At 34.3% G+C, this 25,384-nt stretch overlaps 1 protein-coding gene across 2 annotated transcripts; it reads right to left on the reverse strand.

Moving 5' to 3' along the window:
- Positions 1-926: 926 nt before the first annotated feature.
- On the reverse strand, positions 927-25,384 carry LOC148942378 (uncharacterized). 2 transcript variants are annotated; one of them, XM_089102932.1, is made up of 3 exons: positions 25,094-25,384; positions 17,903-18,028; positions 927-2,632 (listed from the first exon to the last, which is right to left on the reverse strand). In XM_089102932.1, exon 3 carries the CDS (start codon positions 2,630-2,632, stop codon positions 1,322-1,324), a length of 1,311 nt encoding a protein of 436 aa, XP_088959058.1. In that variant the 5' UTR covers positions 17,903-18,028; positions 25,094-25,384; the 3' UTR covers positions 927-1,321. The 2 variants fall into 2 exon arrangements, with proteins under 2 accessions (XP_088959058.1, XP_088959059.1); XM_089102933.1 differs by lacking the exon at positions 25,094-25,384 and adding an exon at positions 24,992-25,016.

The following is a 25,384-nucleotide window of genomic DNA, read 5'->3' on the forward strand; positions in this document are numbered from 1 at the left end:
CTCCCCCCCCCCTTCCACTTGAAAATTTGCAGTAGAAATACTACTGCATCTAAGGTTGATCGAATATTTTGAGTGAATATTCAATTTTGCCCAAAAATCTAAATTGCAATCCAACATGCTAGGTCTCAAGCATAAAACATGAAAAAAAATCTTCACGAACATTTACCAACAATAAAGCTATCAAACAGTTCGTGGTAAAAAACTGTAAGTAAGGAGCAACTTGGCTCAATTGTAACCAAAACTGTAAAAGACGGATTTTTGTTATTAATAAATACATAAAAAGAATCGGCTTATTATGCCGACTCAAAATATATAAGATTCCTATTACAAGCTACGAGCCTATGAAAATTTGCCTAACTTTTGAAAAAGAGAAACACCCCCTAAAGGTCAAGGAATCTTAATGAAAATCACACCATCAGATTCAGCGTATGAGATAATCATAGTGTAGAGGTTTCAAGCTCCTATTTGCACCTAGAGAGCAAACACAACCAAGTTGTATTAAAATTTAGTTATATAATTAATATTTAGTTATATTAATAAGAAAATAAGTTGTATTCAAACTAAAGTTAATAAATGACAGGTTGGTTTTTATTAAAATATAGCAAGTAAAAACATGTAGTTTTAGAATTTTTTAAACAACAGGGTAGGTTGAGGGGAGGTTAAGCTACGTGCATACGACACTAGGCTCTATGTGCTGCTTCTACCACTACGAATGCAGCTAAGGATATTAATTATGCATACTAAGTGCATTCAGGTAAACAAACGGATATTATGCCTGGAGACCCCCTAAACTTCTTCATGATAACATCTGGTGTTCTCACAGCTGAAGATTACCAAAGTTAGATTTTCACACAAAACTAGACATACACCAGCTGTAATCTTACAGTATTTCCCTAACCGGAAATGGGTAAAAGATACGCAGTATATGCAAAAGGACTGCTTGTTTAATCTGCATAAAGTCTGAAACAAAAGGTATAGAAAAATGCGTTCCACGCTCATTTGTCTAGACCTCTCCGTGCCAGTCCGTGGCAAAGGGTAAGACTTTTAAATAAGAACAGACGAATTAGTGGTCAGCTAACACAAGTCACTGAGTCAATTACATAAGAAACGTAAACAAATTTACATAGAATTTAATATAAAAATAAGGACGTTTAGACAAAATTAAATAGGCGTCATTCAACATCAAAGAAAACTTCATTAAGCTAAATGGACGCCAAACATACCTTCAGTAAAAAAAAAGACTTCGAGAATTTTGCAATTAAACGTTTATCTTCTTCCATTGTATAGCTTCATTCCCGACCTTTTGCCAGCGATGTTGTTCTCAATATCTTCTTCCTCTGTATGAGGGTAAACCTGCCGGATGCGGGAGTAAACCTGCCGGATGCGGAAGTAAACCTGCCTTTCTACCCGGCCGAATAATGGGGGCCATAGAAAATGATTTCGGTGCTGGAATTTCCACCCTGTCTCCTGGAATAGCATCGAGGAGGCTCATATTTTCCTTCCTAGGGAAGATGTCCCAAATCCCAGCCGTACTTTTCTTCTGACAATCTTTAAAGATATTCAAAAAGGTACTTTCCCTTGGCTGTGCAGAAAAATGGTTTGGGAAGTCTTGGTACCTTATATCTGTGGCAGGGTGCATGACCTCGGTCATTTTTAAAGTGTTACCCTGAGATTGAACAGAGGTTAGATATGGGTGGCGTCGACTCAGGGTTTTGTTTTTTGAGAAGCAACGTGGGAATGAAATATTTGAGGTTGGGTTGAATGCTGGATTTCGGGGAGTGAGTGTCGCCCAGCATTGATCCCTCTCCATTGACAAGGATTCATCACGGGGGTTGGCCCTCGTGTGGATAGTTTGGGAAGGGTTACCCTCTTGCCAGGCAAGGGAACTCCCGTTTCTAACCAAGGGTCTTTGAGGATATGGAAGACTGAGGTTATGTGATGATTTGGCATTATCACGTGAAGAGAGCAACCACTGTTGGGGATTATTCAGGTGGGGCGAAGAAGAGGGACAATTCGGACTGGCCTGCCGTCTCTCAAAGCTGTTGCAGATAGTTTGTTGATCATCCATTAGGCGAGGAGACGAAGAGACGAAGATATCCGTTAGACGAGGAGGGTTGGGCAAAACCTGCCGTCCCTGGGGATGCATAGCTACAGCTGGTAAAGTGGAAGGAAAATTGTGAGCTGCCTTGGCTCCTTTACCCTTGCGACGTGACGGTAGCCGGCTTTTTCGAAGGCATTCTTCCTTCCAAGCGTTGCAGACGCATTCCTTCACCGACTCTTTTAAGATCTGGTGAATTTTAGGAGCGTGAACAAAATTTTTTACGTGGTGATACATTTCATTTACTCCCATGTGATCGCGGCGTAGGTGGAGATGCTTGAACATCTCGGACAGCCTGCCCTCTGGAGGTTGCACCCGCCAGGTGTCGGTATCTCCAAAAAATACTGTGAATCCAGAAATAGGCCCTCCCATGACTATACGGTCGGGTAGTACTGCAGGCTGTGTATCCTTGCTGGTGACGATAGGAATATTTTCTGGTTTGCTCCAATGTTTTAATGCAGACAGGTTGGTGGTGGCAAACGCTTGTTCGAGCTCCTTTTCCCTCGGTAGCCGTCTTGACCACAGCAAAGACATCTATACGGTAAAAAAGATTAATTATTACTGTTATAGATAGATAGATAGATAGATATTTATTGCAACAAAAGCCTTTTCGGGCCATGGCAAAATAACAAAACAAAAATAAAAAAAAAAAAAAACAACACATTAAATTACTCACAATTCATCAAAAAAGTTTCTCTATGTGCCATACCCACTCTTACAAATTTACCCAACCTTCTAAATCATCAAAATTTCTACTTTTTAAAAATTTTTCAAACCAATCCACTCCTCCAAAATCTGTTGAAAACACTTCCCTCCTCAAATTTCTTAACTCCTGGCATGTACCCACAAAATGGATAAGATCTTCCTCCTCTCCACACATAGGACACTGGTAAGGACCATTTTTAATCCTATAATTCCCAATATATTTCCTCCTTTCTCCAATACCCAAAAAATTACCACGAACCGAAATTACCCATCTTAAATCCTCACTACTCACAATACAGCACACTACTCACTACATCACAATAAAAAAAAGAACAAAGGGTTGAGACCAAGTACTGGTTGTTTACCAACCATTCAAGGATGGTCTCAATGATGAAGATAATGGAATTCCTAAGCTAAAAAAAAAAAAAAAAATTAACAAGTATTAAGTGCCTATTCACCTCTTTCTTATTATTAATTAAAAAAAAAAAAAAAAACCACAAAAGAAATTTTCAAACAGATGCGAAGAAGCTCATTAAACTTGAGGTGATAAAGAAAGTCCTATAATACTTTAAACTTAAAACCAAGAAAGATTACTATCAAAGAATAAATGAAATAAAAAAGAACAGAAATTAAAGATAACAGATAATAATTAATTCTGAAAACGAACAAAAATTAAATTGAACATTGCTGAAACTTAAAAAGGGATATACCTTAATGTAAACATGACTACAGCTTCTCCCCCCATCCCTCTTTCCTGAAGTTTCCAATAGGTTTCAAAGCCCTATTATTTGATTTACATTTTATTGAAAACTATACGTACTCTGTACAATGTGCTTTAATCTTTCAATCTGTCCGCAAAAATAAATTATTATAATAATCATGATCACTGGAAAAAAAACTAGCGAAAATATAATGACTTTTTAGTATATAATGGTACTAATTACTGGGAATTTCAGCAACGCAAAATTTTATTTATATTTCTTGTTTTCAGGTTTATAAATATAAAAAATCATAATATATTTGGTATTAAGACGCAAATGACGCAATAGAATTAAGAAATTTTTCAGTTAGCTAAGTTCCTGCTTTGCATTCAGTTTTTTTCGTTAAAAGTTTAACTTGAACATTCAAGTTAAGATTCATTTTTTTAAGTTTTTTCTATAATTTGCATCTTTTTAGTTCACGAAGACGCAATTGAAAACAACAAAAATAAATCTAAAAAAAATGCAACAGTCTGAAAACAAAAGTGGTATAAAATCGACATTGTGGCCATTTTGTTTCAAGCCAGGCATACCAGCCCACCGTCTGGAGGCAAAGTGGTGAAAGGTAAACACGACGTTGGGTATGGCTACTCCATATTTAAGTAACGTTCGGCCTATTGGCCAGGCAACACAGGTTGGCATGTCGATTAAGTAAGCAACGTAAACCTGTTTTTAACAAAATAGCAACAAAAGGTGGAAAATCAACTGATAATTAGTTTGTAGACAACACACAACAAATGAGTACTTGGGATGGAATTATATTCAAGAAAAGCGAATATAATATATAAAGACAAAAAGTAGAAACAAATTTTAGCTGAACCGGTTCATAGCATTCAAAAATAGTTTTAAGATTTGTATTGTCTCTGATAGGATTGAAAATTTCACAGTGAGTAAGTTTGACTTCGAGAACCTGGGTAACAACGATAAATTTCGAAAGAGAAATTAGGATGATAGACTCATGGCCCAAAAGATTCAACTATTTTTCACCGATTGGCCTGAAAACTGCAGGGCATAAGAAACGCCCAAGAGAATATCCATGAAGATAAAAAATATGAAACAAATATATTTTAGTGATTCGTAACGTCCAAGACAACTAATTAGTTTTTTTGTTTTTGTTTTTACAAATGGTCGAGTCTTTTTGAACAATCCATTACAACAAACAGAACAATAAAAGACTTTTGATAAAGTGGTTGAGTAAGACATAAATGCAGGACCGGATTTAGAGCTTGGATGCTTCTAGGCCCAAGCATTTTTGCCGCTCAATTTTTGCGAGATATTCGCTTTTTTTTCCCGAAAATTTGGGGATAGTAGAAGCAAATTTTCGGGAGACACTGCCAGTTTATAATTGGCCACAGGATTCCTGTGGTGTTTTAAAATCACTTTTCTGAGAATAGGCAACGTGGCGACAGAATACACATGACACTTCGACGATAAAACACATCAGTCCAGTTTTTGTCAAGGAATAATTCCTTCAGTGGTAGTTTACGCGCCCCCTGACATTATGCATATATATATATATATATATATATATATATATATATATATATATATATATATATATATATATATATATATAGATTCTATGACATCTGTAGGAGATGGTTTCAGTCCTATGAAAGGAATACAGTACACATATTTTCGATCCTTTGGAATAAAGATCACTACCCCTCTCCACTTGAAATGTTTTGAGTGAATATCTAATTTTGCTCACAACTCTTAATCGCAATCCAAAATATTAAGTCTCAAGCATAAAAACTGGAAAAAAAAAAATCCTCAAGAATATTTACCAACAATAAAGCCATCAAACAGTTGGTGGTGACAAACTGTAAGTAAGGAGCGACAGGGCTCAATGGTAACCGAAACTTAAAAAAAACTGAATTTTGATATCAATAAATATATCAAACGAATCGGCTTATTATGACGATTCCCATCATAAGCTACACACTTTTTTGCCTGACTTGAAAAACGGAGAAATCTTTTCTTCCAGGGGTGACCGAATTGAACAAATGATCCTAAAACATCGGAAGAGGGAACTAGAAGTTCTAGCAACCTTTTTAAGTGACCAAAAAGATTGGAGGGCAACGACCCACCCTCACCACCCCTTTTTTTTCACCAAAATCGTCCGATCATAACTTTGAGATATCCATTTTATTCAGATGAGTTGAAAAGTACAAAAACTTTGCCTTTGGAGATAATATGACCCACCCCCAGTCTTTGGGGGTAGGTTTTTAAGTTACAAAATTTTCCCCTTGTTTATGTACGATAGTTGTTATTGGGAAGCATACAGACGTTTTTTGGAAGGGGGATATTGTGCTTTGTGTGGGTTTAAATGGGGACAATTTTGCGTGTGGAGGCAAATTTTCGGCTGAATCTCTTGCAAGAAATTGTATGGAGGGGAGGGGGAATTTTCAGCGAGGATGGAATTGTCCAGAGGAAATTTTACGGGGTTGGGTGTATTTTACGTAGGAGGCACTCCACGGAGGAGTTTGTTGTGAGGGGGTAGGAACTTTTCATTGAGGGTGAGCCAGATTTATTGGCATTATTTGAAAGACGATCGAGAAAATAAATAAAAGAACAAGTTTTATCAACTGATAGTAAGGAGCAAGATTGAAACTCAAGAGCAAGATATTGAAGATGGGGAAAACCCCTTCATATACAGAATAATTTTTATTCGTTTTCAGTTTTAATATTGCTGCTTACTTTCAGTTAAAAGAACTTGTTTTTTTTTATTTAATATCAATTAAAAAACAACAGATATTAACTTAAAAACGATATCTAAAGGATAGTAAAGAGTTGCATATAAAATGAAGCGATCATACCTAAAGTAATAATTCAAATTAAAAACAAAACAAAAATAATTATGAATGAATTAGATAATTTGGGCAATTGATTTACCTTTGCTTATCATTTCACAAAATTGCCCAATAATTTCTTAGAGGAGAGCCAATTAGGTTTGGGTTACATAAATTAAACATATGTACTTGGTGCATAAAACATATGTACATATGTATAATTATGTACATAATTAAACATTATAATATGTTTATAATGTTTATAACATTATAACATTACATTATAACATAATTAAACATTATAACATAATGTTTATTAAACATTATATGTTTATAATTATGTACATATAAACATATGTATAAAACATATGTACTTGGTGCAAGTTTACAACTTCAAATAATTTTCCAACCAATTAGTTTTTAAAGAGCTGATAAGGACTACATGATAAGGACTACAGCTGATAAGGACTACATGATAAGGACTACAGCTGATAAGGACTACATGATTGATATGAGAAAATCGGTCCTCATAACAGCAAAATAAGGAACCGAAGCACACTTCAAACAGAAGTATAGGATGTAATCACGTTTCCTCTTCATTCGAGATTTTAGTTTTCTATTAAGTTATGATTCTTGTTCAATTTTACATTTAATTGGGGTACTTTTTTGTTGTCATCCTCAACAAAAACAAAAAAGTATTTGTTATGAAAGTCCCAGTAATATAAAATTCTATTTTGAATGAAATACCCCTCCCCCAAGATGAAAATTCCTATTAATTAGGCTAGCCTGCTTTACGTAGGTAGGTTAAAATTGTCGAATGCCAGATGGGGCTAGGAATTTTTCTTCCCGAATCAGCTTTTTTTATGAATAGGCTACATCAAAGAATGGTGAACATTTGTGTTTTCTGTGCCAAATACACTTTATTTTAGCCCAATAAAAGTAGCAGAAGAAGACCTTTACAATAATCAGGTAATAATAAAATGGTGGTTGGAGTTTACCCCCCCCCTGGAAAATCCCCCTTCAGAAAATACCCCCCCCCCAACGGCTGATTAGTCTTTAATCATTTTCGACTTATAAAAAAATAGACTAGAATTCCAAATTTCTGATCTAATGGCCACCCTCCAAAGTGTCTACGACTGTGAGGTGGAGGTATGGATGAAGAAGGCTAGTCCTCTTTCTATACGGAATAAATTCTACTCTCCTTGGGGTTTAATGTCACTCTTTCCTTTCATAATAATAACGTAGACCAGAAATATTCCCAGAAATCACAAGGGAGTAGACATCAATTTTACATTTTTGATTTTTTTTAAGGTTCTTTTGACCCCCCCCCCCAAACAAAAATCCCGATTACAACTCTGGGGTTTATATAAATTTCTACCTCCACCTTCCCCTCGTCTTTCCCTTAGAACTAATTCTACAGTTATCTGTTGACTCTATCAGAGCTGGGATGTTATGGCATTAAAATGCACCCTTTGAGGCATCTCCCTCCTTCCTTAACTTCAAAACAATCAGAGAACCCCATTGTAGAAGTCCAAGTACCTTTTTAAGCTTTGTAATTTGTATACTGCGCATAGATAGTATTTATTATAGGGAAATATACGGACACTTTTTGTGGGGGATTTTTTGCAAGGGGCGGGGGATTGCCTGGGTGAATTTTTATTGGGGAAAACAATTTTGGGAATAGTTTCCTCTCAGCAGGGATGTGTTTTCCGAGGGGTGGAGTATTTTCCACGTGGGAGGGGGTATTTTACACGGTGGACGGAGTATTTTCAGGGGGGGGGGGGGGTAAACGCCTAGAACCTAATAAAATACCTATTTTCAGGACTGCCCGACAAAAAAAAAGACTTGTCATTGCCACAGAAACTTTCAGAAAAGTGACTAGATGGACAAAAAAACTGACTTGATAAGATTTTTTTTTTCACAGAAAAGAAAAATTAATAAGCCAGTAGAAAATAGCACAGCTTAGCTTCTAATAGCAATATTTAGCCAAAACTTCAACAAACTTTACCTGATTAATACAGTATACCGGCATCACTAATCACTAATTTGCATCCCTTATTTCTGCTTTTGCTAATAAAATTCCCAAAAAAACATAAAAAACACTGATTTAAGGTAATATTACAAAAATAATCGTTAGTAATGTTCGTGAAAAACTTCCAATTCTTTTTTAATTTCTTTGAAAATCGAAAAAAATAACATTAAAGTAAGAGCATGGAAAGAAAGAAATAAAGGTAATAAAACCTAGCTTAGAATTATGAGAAGCAAAAATAAACAATGCAATCTCGCAAAGTTTCGTGACCAAAAACATGGAATTCTGACCTATTTGAAGTAATGGGTCGGACAAAAATCGAACTTTCCTCCAATTTTCTGAGCCTTTTTGTAAAAAATCTGCCTTGGCGGCCACCCTGTATTTTAAATAAATGTAGTAACTGTACAGCCACTGAAATACAACAGCTAAATACGTTATTTAGGCTGATACCTGGTCCTAAAGAGGAGTCGTTCTAGCCGAGAGTATAGCGCGGTAGAATTAGTAAGTAAGCTTATTTGTAACCTGCAACATAAAATAAACGCGGAGTAAAAAAATAAGAAAACAACAAAATAATATTATCCACAAGGAAATAATAAGGAAAACACAACATAAATAACTTAACTATATCGATAGTATCACTAATCTGGAAAATAAAAAGTAAGGGGGCTACTGGCACATATCTTCCTTGGAGTATTGGTCCTCAGATCCTTAGCGATGTTGTCAAGCAGCACTAGAGGGTCGATAAGTCCAAAATGGAAATAATCCTGTGATTTCTGTATCACCTTGGTAAATATAGCAGGAATTTACAATATTTAAAATAACCTCTCCTTAGCTGAAGACAGTTTTTTCGCGCATTAAAGGCTGCAAACTGGAAAGAAAAAGAATTGCAGGAGAACAAAAACTATGGTAAAGTTTACATAAGCCTCGGCGGCTGTACCTCCCTCTATTAGGAGAGATTTCGCCATGTGAGAATTGAAAACACTGCACAACGCTAGCAACAAAAAATAACCATATAACTGTAAGAATATCAGAAATAATAAAGCCAATCCGTTTCAACTTTAGGATATACTTGAGTAGCATTGTACCTCTATGTAAAGGAGTGGCAGGTTTAGAAGTATTAAACCACAGAAAATCGCATTATAAAGCATTTACAGAAAGCCCAATCATACTCAAATGCATTAATCAGAACATTTAGGTTCTTTGTGAGGCCTGGCCTCGTATGACTAACTATCAGAACATCATCAGTTTAGGTATTGTAACTAAGAGCAGTATCATCTAAAAACACAGTAGTAGGTAGCATTCGCAAACAGTCCGCTAGCACAGTTTTAAAAGTATATGGAGACAACACACCACCTTGCCTGACTCCCTTCTTTACTGAGATAGGCTCGGGTATATCAGACATCGTTTTAACCAAACCAACGAATTGGAATATTAATATTGAATCACTTTTACTACAGAAGAATTAACCCCTGCTTTAACTAAGCAGTGAAGTGCTTGCAAATTTACAACGTTGTGAAAAGCACCTAAGATATTACCCGATCAAAAAAAAAGGGGCCTTTTTTGCATTTTTGCAAAGACTAGAAGCTTGCAAAGTTTACTTGTGAATTAAGAACAACAAACCTTAGCTTTAAAACCAACTTGATAGTCAAAAAAATCACATTTAGTCAAAATTTTAGGCAATACGACATACTCGAACAGCTTGCTCATGAAACAGGAAACTGTAATTGGTCAATAACTGGAACACTGATCTGCGTCCTTTCCCTTTTTCAAAACTGATGCTACGATTCCCGAAAAAAAAAACTATCTGGAACTAACGACTGGGCTAAACACATATAAAAGAAGAGCCGATTGTGTGTTAGAAATAGTGGACTTTTAGTGATGAAATAATTGTCAAACAGAACATTCTTATAAGGAGCACATTATTTAATAACACTCTTAATAAATTAATAAACATCGCAACTTGAAATTGATTTTATATTGACTTGCCAGAAAATTCAAGGAACAGTATGATGCAATAAGGAAGAAAACATGGACTGGATAGAATGATTAAATTTAGAAAAAACACGAGTAAAATGAGCAACAAAATCACTGATTTTGAAAATCGAAACGGTAGCAGGCACACACTTGCTGCTATTAATTACATTAGACAAAGACTTCTGATTCGAGGGGCCATCCGAACCATTTAGGTGGGCTTGACGCAAAGAAGATCTAAACTTACGTTCCAGATTTTACTTAATTTTAAATACTTCATCAGAGTTGGGCCATTACAAGCAATTCAAAGGCGAAGCCAAACTTCACGCGTTGTTTAGCTTTTTTCACTTCTGGGCACACATTCCGTAACGGTTTTCTGGTGGCAAATCTAACACGATCAACAGCAACTGAAACTGAAGCAGCTGACTTCAAACAATGCCCGATCTGGTAAAAGCAACAATTTAAATCAATCTTAGCTGTCGGTAACCTTACAGAGGTTTGTAAAAGGTGAAAAGGCATTTTCCGGCTTGATAATACCGAGCAAAGAACGTACAAATAAGCTTTAGAATTTACTCGTTTCCAATTTTGATTATCCAACCATTTATTATGGTAAGAAGAACGGTCATAAGCCAGTAAAGCAGGCGACTCAATTTCACAAGTTAAAGGCAAGTGATCATCGTCAATTTTATCATCCAAAAAAATGACAGGAGGAACCACGAGAGATCCCCTTGAAACTATAATATCGTCAAGGTTTGATCTAGAACCATCACGGTTATGAATGTAGGTAAACTTTATCTTTATTGACTAACTGATAGCCACTAGGCAATGCATCAAGAAACAGGTCACTTTTTTCATATTGGGACAGAAGATTGGCATTAATATCACCAGCCAAGATCCTATTTAATCCCTGATTGGTCACTCTAAGCAGAAGTGTCCTGAGTCGCTTACAAGAACCCGCGAAGACAGATAGGAAAGGAATGTTCTTACGACTACCTGGCATAAATACATCGATGAGGACCATATTTCCACATTTTATTGCCAGTAAATTATGATGGGAAGAAATAAGCTCAGGTTTCTTAGCGAGGCGAACTAAAGCTACAAGGCCCCCAGAGGGTCGACCGCGCGTTTTTTAGCTTCACGCAGAAACGTGTGGTGGGTGGGTGACCGTTTAAGAGTATCTGTATTGGCCTTAGTTAGAAAATGTTCCTGTAGGAAAACTATATCATAATCAAGAAGCTCATCAATAAGACAATCTTTGTCTTTGGTTCCGTTAATATTAAGTGAAACAAAGCAAAATCTATTGCCACTAACAATCATTTTTTATCCTTATTCAGAGCTTTTTTTAACACTGGGCATCTGAGACTATAGGAAACATGATTTCACCCGCAGTTGTCGCAATTCGGGCTTTCAGTGCAAGGATTATCACGTGTGTCACAATGTCCAGCAGCGCACCTTGAACACTTTTGATTAGTCGATGGGAGTGGGCAATTATGTGGTTCAGCGATTGACAACGGTAGCATCTAGGAGGTAACTTCTGAAAACGTCTAATTTTAAAAAGCTCGTATCTCAAACACAAACCCTCATTAATAGCTTTATTTAGGGCAACATTGTCTAGAAATTAAAGGCAGAAGGAGTTAGAATGTCCAAAGTGATTTACTTCAACAAGACTAGGAATTATACTATTGATTTTTGCACAACAACAGAGATGTTACTGAGAATACCCATCAGCTTCGTATCAAGAACATTAGTTAATACTCTTAGCTGACTAATTGAAGTGGTGGCAAGAGAGACGGCTGAGGATTTATCTCGGGTATGGACTATCCACCTTTTTTTTTGACAGGGTCAGATCTCACACTTACGATACCATCATGACCATCCAGGGTATCAAGGGTCCCCAGGATGGCGAAACTGGAAGATTTGCCTCCTCGCTTCAGAAACCTGGGCGAGCGAATACTGGTAGGTACAAATATGTCAGTTGTGGGAGATTCCGTCACCTCTTCTGCTTGTTCTCAGTATGCTTCTTAATGATTGGAAGTCAAAAATGGCGTTATTGAGATCTAATACAATAGATGACATGATAATATTCCCCAGAAAAAAGATAGCACAGGCGAAAATACCCAGGGAAAAGGGCTTATTCTAATAGTTGGAGAAGGTCATACAAACACTACTTGACAAAAAATCTATCTTTAGAGGGTAAACAACAACAGGAAAAGACCTCAAAATAATTCAGAAACTTTTTCAAGTTACCAGCAAAGATGCAAACTCAGACACAATAGCATTGAATATACTACAGATGGCATGTGTTGAATCCAATTCGATTAGAGTTCTTTGTCCGAAGAGGAGGGGGAGGGGTGGATTCCTGGTTTCGCCAGTTATTTGATTTAGGACAGGGGGCAGTGGCGTGACTCTGTCAGCTTGGTCAGACTTGACCCAGCTGTAAATGGGTACCTGGACAAATCTGGGGAAAGTAAGGAGGAAGGGTCTGTGAAAGCACAGGATGACTAGCCCTCAGACCCCCTCCCCCATTGCACTTCCTGGATGAAGGGTCATGAAATGGAGATCAGCACCGCCAGTAAGGACTGTAAAAAGTTCAATTGCGTTAATTTACTCAATTTTAGAGTAGAGGAGTATGCTACGGTAGTGGCGTATTATATTTAGAAAGTGTTGAATGGGGCTAGTTTTTCGGAGCGGAGGAATTTTCCAGAATTCCTTTTTACAATGAAAGCAACTGGAAAACAGTACTTTCTACTAATCAAGAGGGATTTTCCACTCTCAAGACTTTTAAAGTAGTGAGGTAAAGCTATTGAAAGAGATAGTGGTATTTAATCTCTTTAGTAGAAGCATCACTGACAGCAAATGAAAATTACCTTTTCTTGAGTAAAAAAAAAAAAAAAAAAAAAAAAAAAAAAAAAAAAAAGCCTGAGCCACAGCATAGTCACATCTGTCGATAAAGAAGCCAAATATCATGAATGATATGACATTTTTCTTTATTTTTGCGTCGTACTTGTGTTTAAAAAGCAGAAAATTTAAATTGCAAGAAATTAGATCAAAGAGTTTGCACCAACATTAATTTGTGTCCCACTGTTCTCTACTAATATTACGTCTTCTTAACTTTTGTCAGACACTACTCATAGATAGAAGAACCACTTTTCTAAGTTTCCATCTTTTCTAGTTTTAAAAAATATGCCCCAAACCTTTAATCTGATTGGTCAGTCAGGAAATCTATGCTTGAAAGTTGAACAATGTTCAACTGACGAAATTACGAACGCCAAACATAATTGGTGCTGTAGTCGTGCGTAATTTTGATTTTATTGACAGATGTGAATCAGGCATAAGAATTTTACAGTCCTTCCAGTTTGAATTTGGCATTCTAATGCATACGCAGAGACAGCACACAAGCAACCTGGTTCAAAATAGTGATACTTGGATGTTATGCAAATGGCGCTTGTGGACTAGAATTGCCCTGCTGCCTCTGTTGAAACCATTGATCCATTTAAGAAAAATCCATTAGAGGGTAAATAAGCAATCACTTACTGAATAGTAAGGACTTTAACGAGGGATACTGTTTATATATATATATATATATATATATATATATATATATATATATATATATATATATATATATATATATATATATATATATATATATATATATATATATATATATATATATTATATATTATATATATATATATATATATATATATATATATATATATATATATATATATATATATATATATATACATATACATATATATATATATACATATATGTATATATATATATATATATATATATATATATATATATATATATATATATATATATATATATATATATATATATATATATATCATATATATATATATATAAATATATATTTTATTGGCTTTATTTGTCATTATTGATAAAAAAAAAGCAAAGAGAATAATGTGCAAACTTTCCTTTATTCCCAAAAACTTGGCTTATATCCTCTCAATTCGGACGGGGTTGTAATGCAATTGTAAGAGCAGCAGGTGTTATCTTTGGGAACAGCATTAAACATAATTAGGATACCAAAGCATCACTAGTTTAGACCCCTGTATTTTGTCATTGGTCCTTCACTAATATATATGCTTAATTATTTCATTCCCAAGAGCACAATGCTTCATTTTGCTCTTAACCACAGAAGTAGCAATAATTCCTACCATATTTTAAAATACTGCAGCTATTTCTATCCTGCTGATTGATAAGTGTTTACTGTCTTCATTTAAAAAAAGATTTTAAATGAAAAAAAAATTTAAACCAAAAAGTCATATTAAACTCACGATTAGCACAAAAACGTTGTATCATAACTAAAACTCAAAACGACCAGAAATTACTACTGAAGAATAGATGAAACCCGAAATAAAAAGAACCTAATATAGATCATCATATCAACTATAAAGAAACAGATACTAAAACAGACACTAATGCATAAATCTTAAAACAAGTTGAAACTAAATTGAACATTCAAGTTAAACTTAAAACGAAAAAAAATTACAATACACAGGAATTTGGCTAGTATCATCCCCTTCTCTCTCTTTCCCTAAGCTTCTAAAGCTTATAATGTCACTTGCTTTTTAATTAAATCACTATAATAATCAAGATAACAGGACAGAACTACTGAAATTGGCTGAATATTTAGTATATTGTAATATTCATTCATAGAAACCTCAGCAATTCAATATTTTATTTCACTGCATTTTAATTTAGTTTTCCAATGCTATTCATATGAAAAAAAAAAAATATATATTTTGTTTTCAGGGACGCGCAAATAAGACAATACGATTTAGAATCACCAAAGTCTTTAAGTCCTTTTAAAATACTTCTCATTCATATTCAAAATCCATTGTGGTTGAACACTGTGTTTTAAAACACCATGGACTGTCCTCTTTGGAAAATTCCCCCAAAAACTTTTCCTCGTGGAAATCCCCCCCCCCCTTAAAATTTTTTTTATTTTTCCCAATGGCAAATACTATATGTGAACAGTGGAAAAATTGCGTAGCTTACATCCCTTCCTGAAGGAACTATGGGGGGTCATGTCATCCCCAAAGGCATGGTTATGATACATTTCAATTATACTGAATCAAATGAATATACAAACTTTTGTAAAATGTACATAAGGAACAAAGGAGCGTGGAGGGGGAGGGGTAGTTACCCTCCAATCTTTTTGGTTACTTAAAAAGAGCACTACAACTTTTAATTTCCGTTTTAATGAGCCCTCTTCTAGTCTTCTACTGCCATTGATTTGATACAATCACCCATGGGAAAAAACAACAACAAAAAAAACAACAAATAAACATGCATCTATAATTTTTCTTCTAACAAAAAAAATACAATCTTCCACACTTTTTAGCTGAGTGCTTAAAACTTCTACAGTAGCGTTCTCTGATATGCCAGATATGATGGTAAAATTTTCTGATGTTGCATTGGTTTGAGCCAATTCTTTTGATGTATCTATTAATATAAAAATTCCCCTTTTCAGAGTTTTGGTTACTATGGGGATGAGTTGCTCCTTACTTGGAGTTCTTCACCATGACCTGTTTGATAATTTCTATTTTTACAGAGTAGATGGTTATTCATAGGTTTTTTCCTCTTAAGGGTATCAAATTGAACCTCCAACCATGAGTAATTAAAATATAGTTTTTTTGAGAAATAACTTAAATATCTACTTCTCTTTTTTAACACCATAGGGAATTACACCACAATCAAATCACCAAACTTAATTGAATTGGTGAAATAATTTCATGTTATTAAAAAATGAAAAAAACTCAACACAAGTGAAATGGAAGATGGATTTTAGCAAATTTTACCATACTAGAAAAGAGGCAATACACTAGCTTCCCCTATAAAGGTTCACGAGGCTTCAATGTATTATCATTATTCACAAGGACGTTAGTAGAAACTACGGATGGGGCTCATTTGATTGAAATATACATTTAGAAGCCATCATAGGATTCTAAGACGTCTGAGAGGATGTTACCTTACTGTATATGGTAACAACAGGCAATTTACAGCCCTTTCCCCAGGGATCTGGGGGTTTATGTCAATCCTGGAGGCAGTTATTTAGCCTTGGGACTATTTTAAACAACTGGCTACCTGAAAATTTTCATCAGATGTGTTTGGGGAAAGAAAGGTATGGGAAGCGGCTGGTTGCCATCCAATCCCTTTTGACTCTTAAAAAAGGCACAAGATCTTTCCATTCAAATTAGCCCCCCTCTGAAATCTATCCAACCAACCGTTCCATATGAAGTGGCTCTAGGAAGATGAAAAAAATTGCAAACAAGAATACGTCAAGGTTTTATGGCTTTGATTAAACAAGCTTTATGGCAAAATTAAACAACAGGCATATGAATATCAAAGAGAAAAAGTGCTGCATCATTTTAAAATATAGGAATAAATATTGTGGGCTACACATTCCTCCATCAGGGGGGGGGGGAGGGATAGCTTACTCAGGTTATCAGGCCTAAAGCATCATGTTAATGTGAAATAATGCAAAACAGTTGGATAAATATTTTGTTTAACAACTATTCTGCCATCTGGTTAAAAATTGAAGGAAACAAGAAAATCAGTGCAACAGAAACTTTTTAAAGTATTTTGCAAACCAAATCCCATTCCCATATTTGAAAAACCCCTTATTTTTATATGTTTTGGTTGCCAAATTCATGTCCCCTTAATAGCCCCAGATATAGACTTAGACAATGTAAAATAAAAAAATAAAAAAAATAAAAAAATACTATTAATAAAATTCTGTAATTTTATAAAATACAACAAGTTCCTATTACTCAGATTCTCTTCCTTCTTTCCATTTTCAGACATGTTTTTAAATCAATCTTTAAATTCAAAATTAATCAGTTAAATTAGTTGATAAATTAATTAATATTGTTTAAAGATTTCAAAAACAGCATAATACGCTTTTTAATAGGTGTTCCTTTAGTGTACAGATTTAGGTTAATTAATAGAAACTTGTGGTGCGTAATTAAGCATAAATTATATAAATAATATTTTCTTTTAGTTGTGTATCTATCCAAGAGCATTACCTGGAACCAATAAGGAGAAAAAGACCGATAAATTTGTTTAGGGTGGGACAAATTTTTTCCATGAAAATATAAAAAGACCAAAATTTTCAAAATTCTTGTTGGTGTTCCAGTAACAATACCAGCTCAGCTAGAGTAAAAAGAAAATAGTTACTATATTTTTGGGGAAAACTGGGGTTTTGAATTGACAAGGAAGAATAATTAAAAAAGAGAAAGCAAATATTTCAATTAAATCACCAACAACCAATTTTCATTGATTCCAGGTATTGGTACACTTTAGTTAGATTGGAATATTGGCTTAGATTATAAGTCTATTTTCTGAAATAGAACCTTTTCTTATCCTATCAGTCTAAAACTTTGACAGAGAATTTTTTTCTGGAAAAACCCAAACTGAACTTAATAGATACATCTACCAAACTGACTATACTATAAACTACTGATTACATATAGAATAATAATCACAAATCCTAATATGAAGAAATTACCTTCCAATGGGGTTGAAGATCTTAAAACTCTAAGTGTTACTTATGTCAATTTAGGTTGTGTTTTGATGCCGAAGTCCTTGGATTCCTGTTTATTGATAGGCCTATTGACAGCTCTTAATAGTTGACCTGTAAGGAAAACATAATTACTAGCCATTTTCACTTCTTCATTTTTTTTTGTCTTGTGTAATACATATTATACATATAAAACATTGTGTGATACATAATATAGTTCTACCAATTTTTCTCTTTGGGTTTTATTTATTCTACTTTAATTAATTCCCAGTGATTTAATTTTTTTTGCTCAAATTTAATCTCATTTTTTGGAAGTTTGTGAGTGTCTAATGGAATTGCTGCTTCACATTAAAACTAATCTTTATTCTTGATCCCTCTCTTATGAGCCAACTAATACTTTTTTTTTTGGGGGGGGGGGGGCAACTTTTCCTTTTTAATCATAAGTTACACCTTTTTTTCTTTTCTTTTTCTGTGTTTTCTCTACTCTATATTTGGTTAGTATTCCAATTAAGCTAGATGAAACTGAAATACTGAAATTCTGATCTACATCCTTCTCATCACTTCTCATATCCAATTAAATCCAATATTTACCCATGCCACTAGTAGAAGGTGTATTCTCCACAATACAGAAAAATCTGCTGCAAAGAAGAATAAAGTATTGTTCATTAGGCACATATTAAAGGATTTTTGCATCTAAAGTAGATTTACTTGAATGGACAAAATAACTTGTCAAATCAGAATGTGCAACCATGCAGCAGTAGTTCCTCCACACCTGGAAAGTTCCACAAAATATAAAGAAAAAACAATCAAAATGGGGTTTTTAAAGCAGAAACAAAATACTGAAGAAAGTCAAAGTGAATATTTTAAAAGTAAAAACGCTTCAAACAAACACAAACAAAAACATTTTTTTTGTTTGTTGTTCAGCACAAGCAAAAAAATATTTAAGGAAAATGCCAAAAAAGACAAAGAAAACCAAAAACAAACATGGACCAAGGCAAGAAATGCAATTATTAAAATGAGAAACAAAATGCCATAGTTATGTGAGTTATTTAATTGCTGGTTTGTTTGTTTGGGTAAATAAATTTTATTTCACAGGCCAGTCATTTCCTAGTATCTTTTGATGGCAGTTCAAAAAATTTTGGATTTTGTACAAGTTTGTGGATATTGGTGAATGACGTGCCTTTGGTTGTTAGGTGTTTGGTTTTAATTCTTCTAATTTTGGAATTCATTGAATTTTGGTTTTTCTTGTTTTTTTTTTTCACAATGACTCTGTGCTTGTCAAGGCTGAAGGCCTTGACCAAGATGGTTGATTTTGAATTGAAGTTATCATGTATTTTGCAGCTTGCATCAAGATATGGCTAATTGTAGCCAGAGAAAAGCCAAGACAGATAGTTGAATTAATTGAGAGGCAAATGTTTAAATGGCTGGGACATGGGTAAATGGCGGGAGTATGCATGACTCTCTTATTGGACACATACTTGTTTATTAGTTTTTCGAAAGGCATGCCTGCCTAGTCTTAAGCACATTGACCAAGAATTTAAAATTGACATAAGACCGTTAGATTGCCTGTAATGAGAGGCAAACAAGGCATGCCCACCTATGGTCTTAAGAAGATTGACCAAGAATTTAGAACTGACATAGGACCATTAATTTGCTTGAAATAACAGGCAAACAATCGTTTAAAGCCATCTTTATCTTTCAAATAGTACCTATTCGTTGCCTAAGCTCAGTCCCACATTCTGAAAAAATTTTAATTTTCCCAAATTCTTCAAATTTTGGGTCACTTGCCTGAGACTCTGGGCAGGTGGGCACCCCCAAATACCCCCCCCCCCAGAGGAAGTTATTAAATGTGGAAAAAATTATAACAAAAAGGATAAGGTGATATTTTTTTAAATCCTAGTTAAATTTTGCAAAAATGTAAGTATTTACCAAATTCTGTTGATTTTAATCTAAGCAGCCGTTTTTTTTTTAACCCTAGCCAAGCAATGCTTTATGAAAGTACCTTCCTCATCAGCAATGATTTAGAAATCAAACAAGTTGTTTGTGAGGCAATAGAAATTAAACTTCAGCTAAATCTCAGATTACTTTAAAATATGTATTTGGGGGAGTAATCACTCAATACTTTTATAAACAAATTTAGTTAAGAATGACTTAACAGAAAATCAACAGCTGATAGCCTACTGATGAGCCTATTACAAATAAAACTTTTAGGTTAGCAGCTAAAAAAGCAAGAATTGCACTAAAAGATGTTCTTGATTTGCACTTACTTGAATGAGTTACCTTGTTTCATGTTGTATTATCTTCATTCCTGGTTAAACTTGGATGAAGTAGCCTAATGATTCTCGAACTTTTTTTTTAATTTAACAATTGAATTCTGATATAAGTCAATTTATTTTAAACATATGTTTTGCTGAGAACAACACTTGGATACATAACCAAAATATTCATTTAAGTTTTAAACAAATTCCATGTCTTAGATAAATTCTCAGGTGTGTAATATTTGACCATTATAGTTATTGGTCCTTTATATATTAAGCATCAAGATTTGACACTTATTCTTATATAGACAGCACTATAAAGTAGATTTTCTTATTTAGAAAGCACTAAATATAAAGTATTTAAATAATAAAGTATTAAATAATAAAGTAACTATTAAATAATAATTAAATAATAAATACTTTAAATAAAAAAATTAATTTTAATAATTAAATAATAATAGATTCTAAATACTTTATTAAATAATAAAGTATTTACAAAAAAAAAAAATATTTCTCTTATTTAGAAAGCTCTATAAAGTAGAGCAAAAGACATTATTCTGTTTTCCCTAGTTATAGAGAATAATAAAAAATTATACAAATGACTTTATGTGCCTTGTACTATTATAGAGCAGCCTACATAGTCATAAGATAGCTTTTTAATGTCTCATTCTATTATAAAGCAATATAAATAAAGCCATACAGATTTTTGTTGTTTTCTCCTTATGCATAAATGATGCACTATAATTACAGAAGACATTATACTGTCCAACTTCTATATAGAAAAAATACTAAACAGTAATACTGGTGGCCTTTTTTACATTATACTATTATAGAGCAGCCTACATCAGCCTTTTAATGTCTTATTCTATTATAAAGCAATATAAAAAAGTTTATACAGATGAAAACCAAAAATGTCACACAGAAGACACTATACTGCCATACTTCTATATAGAGAAAACAATAAAAAGTCATACAGATGACTTTTATACCTTTAGTTTGCTCCTTATGATTCAGTGTCTTCTGTATGAAATTTTAGTGCATCATTTATATAAAGAAAAACTAAAAAAAAGTCATCTGTTTGACTTTATTTAGGCTATATTACTAAATAGGCTAATAGAATGAGATATTAAAAAGACATCTAGGTCCGTATGACTATATTTAGAGTGAGTATAAATTTAGGACAAGTCCTGGTCATAAGGAGACATGTTAAGAAAACCATTCTTACTCCATAATATGCAAAATTATCCTACAAACAGACATGTGACCAACTGCAAAATCTTACTTAAAAAACAACTGAAAACTATGAGGAATCTGGAGGTATGCATCATCTGGTAACCCTGGTAGACATTCTGTCATACAACTTCTACTGGAGAATAGTAAAATCTGTGACCCAGGGGAGATTGCCAATACATTAAATAAGCAGTTTTCATGTTGGTATTTACTGTCTCTGATAATACTCCCAATTCCAGAACCCCAATGGTATGGAATTTTAAACAGCATGGTGCTCATTAATATAAGCCAAATCTGAAGTGGAAACCCTATTGAAAAAAATTAACCCAAATAAATCTACAGTACCAGATGGAGTACCCCCTGGCTACTACACAAGACAAACACAGCATTGTTGTATTCTTTCACTCTACTTTGAAGAAGTCCCTTAGTACTAAATATATTCTGCAAGCTCAGAAGGATGCTTACATCATGCCTGTACACAAAGGGGGCAATAGAAATGAAGCTAACAATTATTGACCAATTAGTCTTACCTCAGCAATTGGGAAACCACTTGAACGAATAGTCAATTCAGCCATTATGGTCCATTTAAATACTAAGAATCTACTATCACCTAATCAACATGGATTTTGTCCTAATCAATCAGTTGACACTAACCTCATCAACACATACAAGCATGTCTCAAAACTTATGGATGAGGGATCTCCTACTGATATGTTATTAGCCAAAGCTTTTGATGAAGTTTGCCACAGAAGACTAAACTCTAAACTCTGTGCAATGGGCATCCATAATGATATTGTCAACTGTATAATGCAATTTCTTACCAATAGAAAGTAGGTGGTAAGGGTATTTGAAGACAACAGATCAACCTTCTTCTCAGAATCAGCAGATGTTAAAAGTGGAGTACCCCAAGGAACAGTTTTGGGTCCAACTTTATTTAATATCTCTATCAACAATGCACCTTCAATCATATAGAATAAAATTTTGTTGTATTCAGACAATTCTAAAATAATTGGTCCTATTCATGACCCTCAAAGTGCCAGAGCCATACAGCCTGATCTTGATGCATTGTCAAATTGGGCAAAATTCTGGCAGCTTGAATTTAATACACAGAAATGCAGTCATTCATTTTAGAGCAAATAACCCCTTGTGCCAGTATTTTATGGAATCCAGCTATGGCTGAAAACAGCCACTCATATGTAGTCATGGTGAAAAAGATCTGGGAGTCTTGGTTGATTATAAGCTCAAGTTTAATTTTCATGCACAGTCATTAGTAGCCAGTGCCAACCAAACTCTTGGTTTAATAAAAAGAAAATTCTGCAGTAGATCTCCAGCTGTGATCACCAAGCTCATAAAGGGGCTGATCAGACCAAAATTGGAATTTGGGATGTGTGTCACTAAACCAGTAAATAACAGAGATATCTCAATTCTAGAATCAGTGCAGCAACCTGCAGCTAAATGCATAAAAGGATTTGAACATCTTACATATCCTACCTGATTGCATAAGCTCAAACTACCATCTCTCACATATAGGTGTAGGTAAGAAGATGAAATAATGACATACAAGTTAGTACATGACCAGAGTGCAATCCCCAACCTGTTCCAGATAGTCAGGTCACCAAGTACCAGAGGCCACCCCTTGAAGCTTTATCAAAAATGTGCAAACATCAGGCTGCAAAGCAAATTTTATTCTAACCACGTAGTTAGCCTCTGGAACTCCCTTAGCCAGAATATTATTATGTCGCCCAGTGTTGAAGCCTTCAAGTATGCAGTTGACAAAGACTGGTGCAAGAAACCTTGGCTCACAATATGGGATGCACCTAACAAGTTGAATTATCATCATTAGTAACTGGCATTCATAGGACTTGTCTTTATTGCAGGCAAGTGTGATTTAAGGTTAAGATAATTAACATATGGTAAAATTCTACTTTAGCTACTTTTGGCTATCTTGGAAAGGGGTTATGTTTGGAAAATGAAACAATCAGGGATGGTTCTACAGGCTAAAGTATGTCCTGGGAAGGTATTTTGAAGGACCTACCTCTACTCCTTCTCTATCTAGAGGGTCCTGACCTTTGATGACCTTAAAAAATCTGTGTGTAATAAAAGTGAAACATTACAAAATAAATAATTTCTTTTGGTTTTGTTATGTTTACATTCTGTTTTTTTTCTATGGCCTGATAGCTTTTTTTTGGAAATATATACATACATACATATATCTTCTGCTCAAATAAAGTACAACAAAATTGTTTTCAGCTTCACAACTTTGGTCAATCCCAATTTATAAGTTTTTAAAGATATGCAAATAGGCCTACATTTCCTAAATTAAAAAAAAAAACTGATATGGCTTAAAATTCTACTCAAATAACCAGAATTGCATTTCCAGAACTAAAGCCAGAGAAAAAGAAACTGATAACTGACAATTAAGGCAAAATGTTGTTGACCTGTCATGCACGCAAATTTCAGGACCCTCTAGAGAGAGAAGGATTGGAAGTAGGTACTTCAAAATACCTTCCCAGGACGTTCTTTAGCCTTTAGACCCATCCCTGAAAGTTTCATTTTCCTAACCTAACTCCTTTCCAAGATAGCCAAAAGTAGCTACAGTAGAATTTTAGCTTAACATATTATCCAAGGGGAGCACCTTTATCCTCACTATTTTACTTGTTTTTCCAGTTTGTTAATCACACTTTTCAATATTTTATCTTTTCTCCAAGTTTTGAAAATTGTTTAAAAAACTAACACCCAAGAGCCATCTAGCTAATCTAACCAAACCTACCCTAAATTTTTTAGGTTAATATTAGCCTATTTGTATCTTTTTGCTAGATGGCAGTGATGGTGCTTAACTTCCCTATAGAATATTTGAAAATGGAGTAAATACAGTCAAATGTGTTTGCTTTTCATAATTTTGTGGCAAAAATGTAGCTTACAGCAGTGAGGATAGAGAGGACAAAGGTGGGTAAATTTCTACCAAATTATATTATTGAGTTAGGAATATAGTGACTACACAATTTTAGTCACTTTTTTATTCTTATTAAAAAGATAATAATACTTTATTTGTGAATTGAATTTCAGCCCCCCCCCCCATATATATTCCAATTCAGGGGTAGGTTAGTTTGTAGAAATATATACCCTGAATTGGCATATAGCCTAGGCTATCGGGGGGGGGGGCTGAAATTCATTTCCAATAGAAATGATTACTATATTCATAATCAGCATAAAAAAAGGCATTGAGTGGTATATTCACTTTATGCGTAAGTCAATAATATGATTTGGTAGAAATTTACCCAAAGGTGCTCCCCCTAGAAAATATGTTAACAAAATTATTTTGCATATTAAGAAGTAAAATTTGTTTTCTAATATGTCTCCTTATGACCCTGGCTAGTCCTAAAATTATACTTTAAGGGGTTAGGCAAGAAAAATGAATCTTTCAGTAAGGAACCCAGGGCCAAAAACATACTCTTAGAAGATATAAGATCAGTAAATTGCCCAAAATATGCTTGCAGACCTTTCAATTTTTAGCAAATGCACAAACACATAAGAATATAGTTATAGCCTAGGCCTACTTTATAAGCATTAAGTAAGGGCCAGCAACTACCTTTAGGTTGTTTTTCTGTATTTCCTATTCCAAAATTTTTATGGGGGTATCTAGGCTATTAGAGAACCCTTTCACCAGTCAGATTTCAAAATAAAATCTTACCAAAAGAACAAAATTCTTCTTCTATTTAACAGCAGGCGGGCTTTTCAGTAGTACTATTTAACCGTTTTCCTTCTTCCTCTTCTATTTAACAGCAGGCGGGCTTTTCAGTAAAACTATTTAGCCCTTTTCCTTCTGCTTCACTCTGTGGGCTACAGAGCTACTGGCTTGATTGCCTCATATTTATTAGATATATTCAGATATCTTTCAGCAGATCTTTCGACTCTAGGAGTTCAAATATAAGATGATAGATGTCGATTTCTATGCTCTGTGTGCAGGTATAGTTGGCTAGGC

The sequence above is a fragment of the Artemia sp. Qi Xiang Cuo genome, chromosome 17, assembly GCF_049724085.1.
Source record: "Artemia sp. Qi Xiang Cuo chromosome 17, ASM4972408v1, whole genome shotgun sequence".
Taxonomy (NCBI): domain Eukaryota; kingdom Metazoa; phylum Arthropoda; class Branchiopoda; order Anostraca; family Artemiidae; genus Artemia; species Artemia sp. Qi Xiang Cuo.

Coding starts and splice junctions, on each gene's coding strand:
- LOC148942378 (XM_089102932.1), bottom strand. CDS start 2,632: ATGTCTTTGCTGTGGTCAAGACGGCTACCGAGGGAAAAGGAGCTCGAA.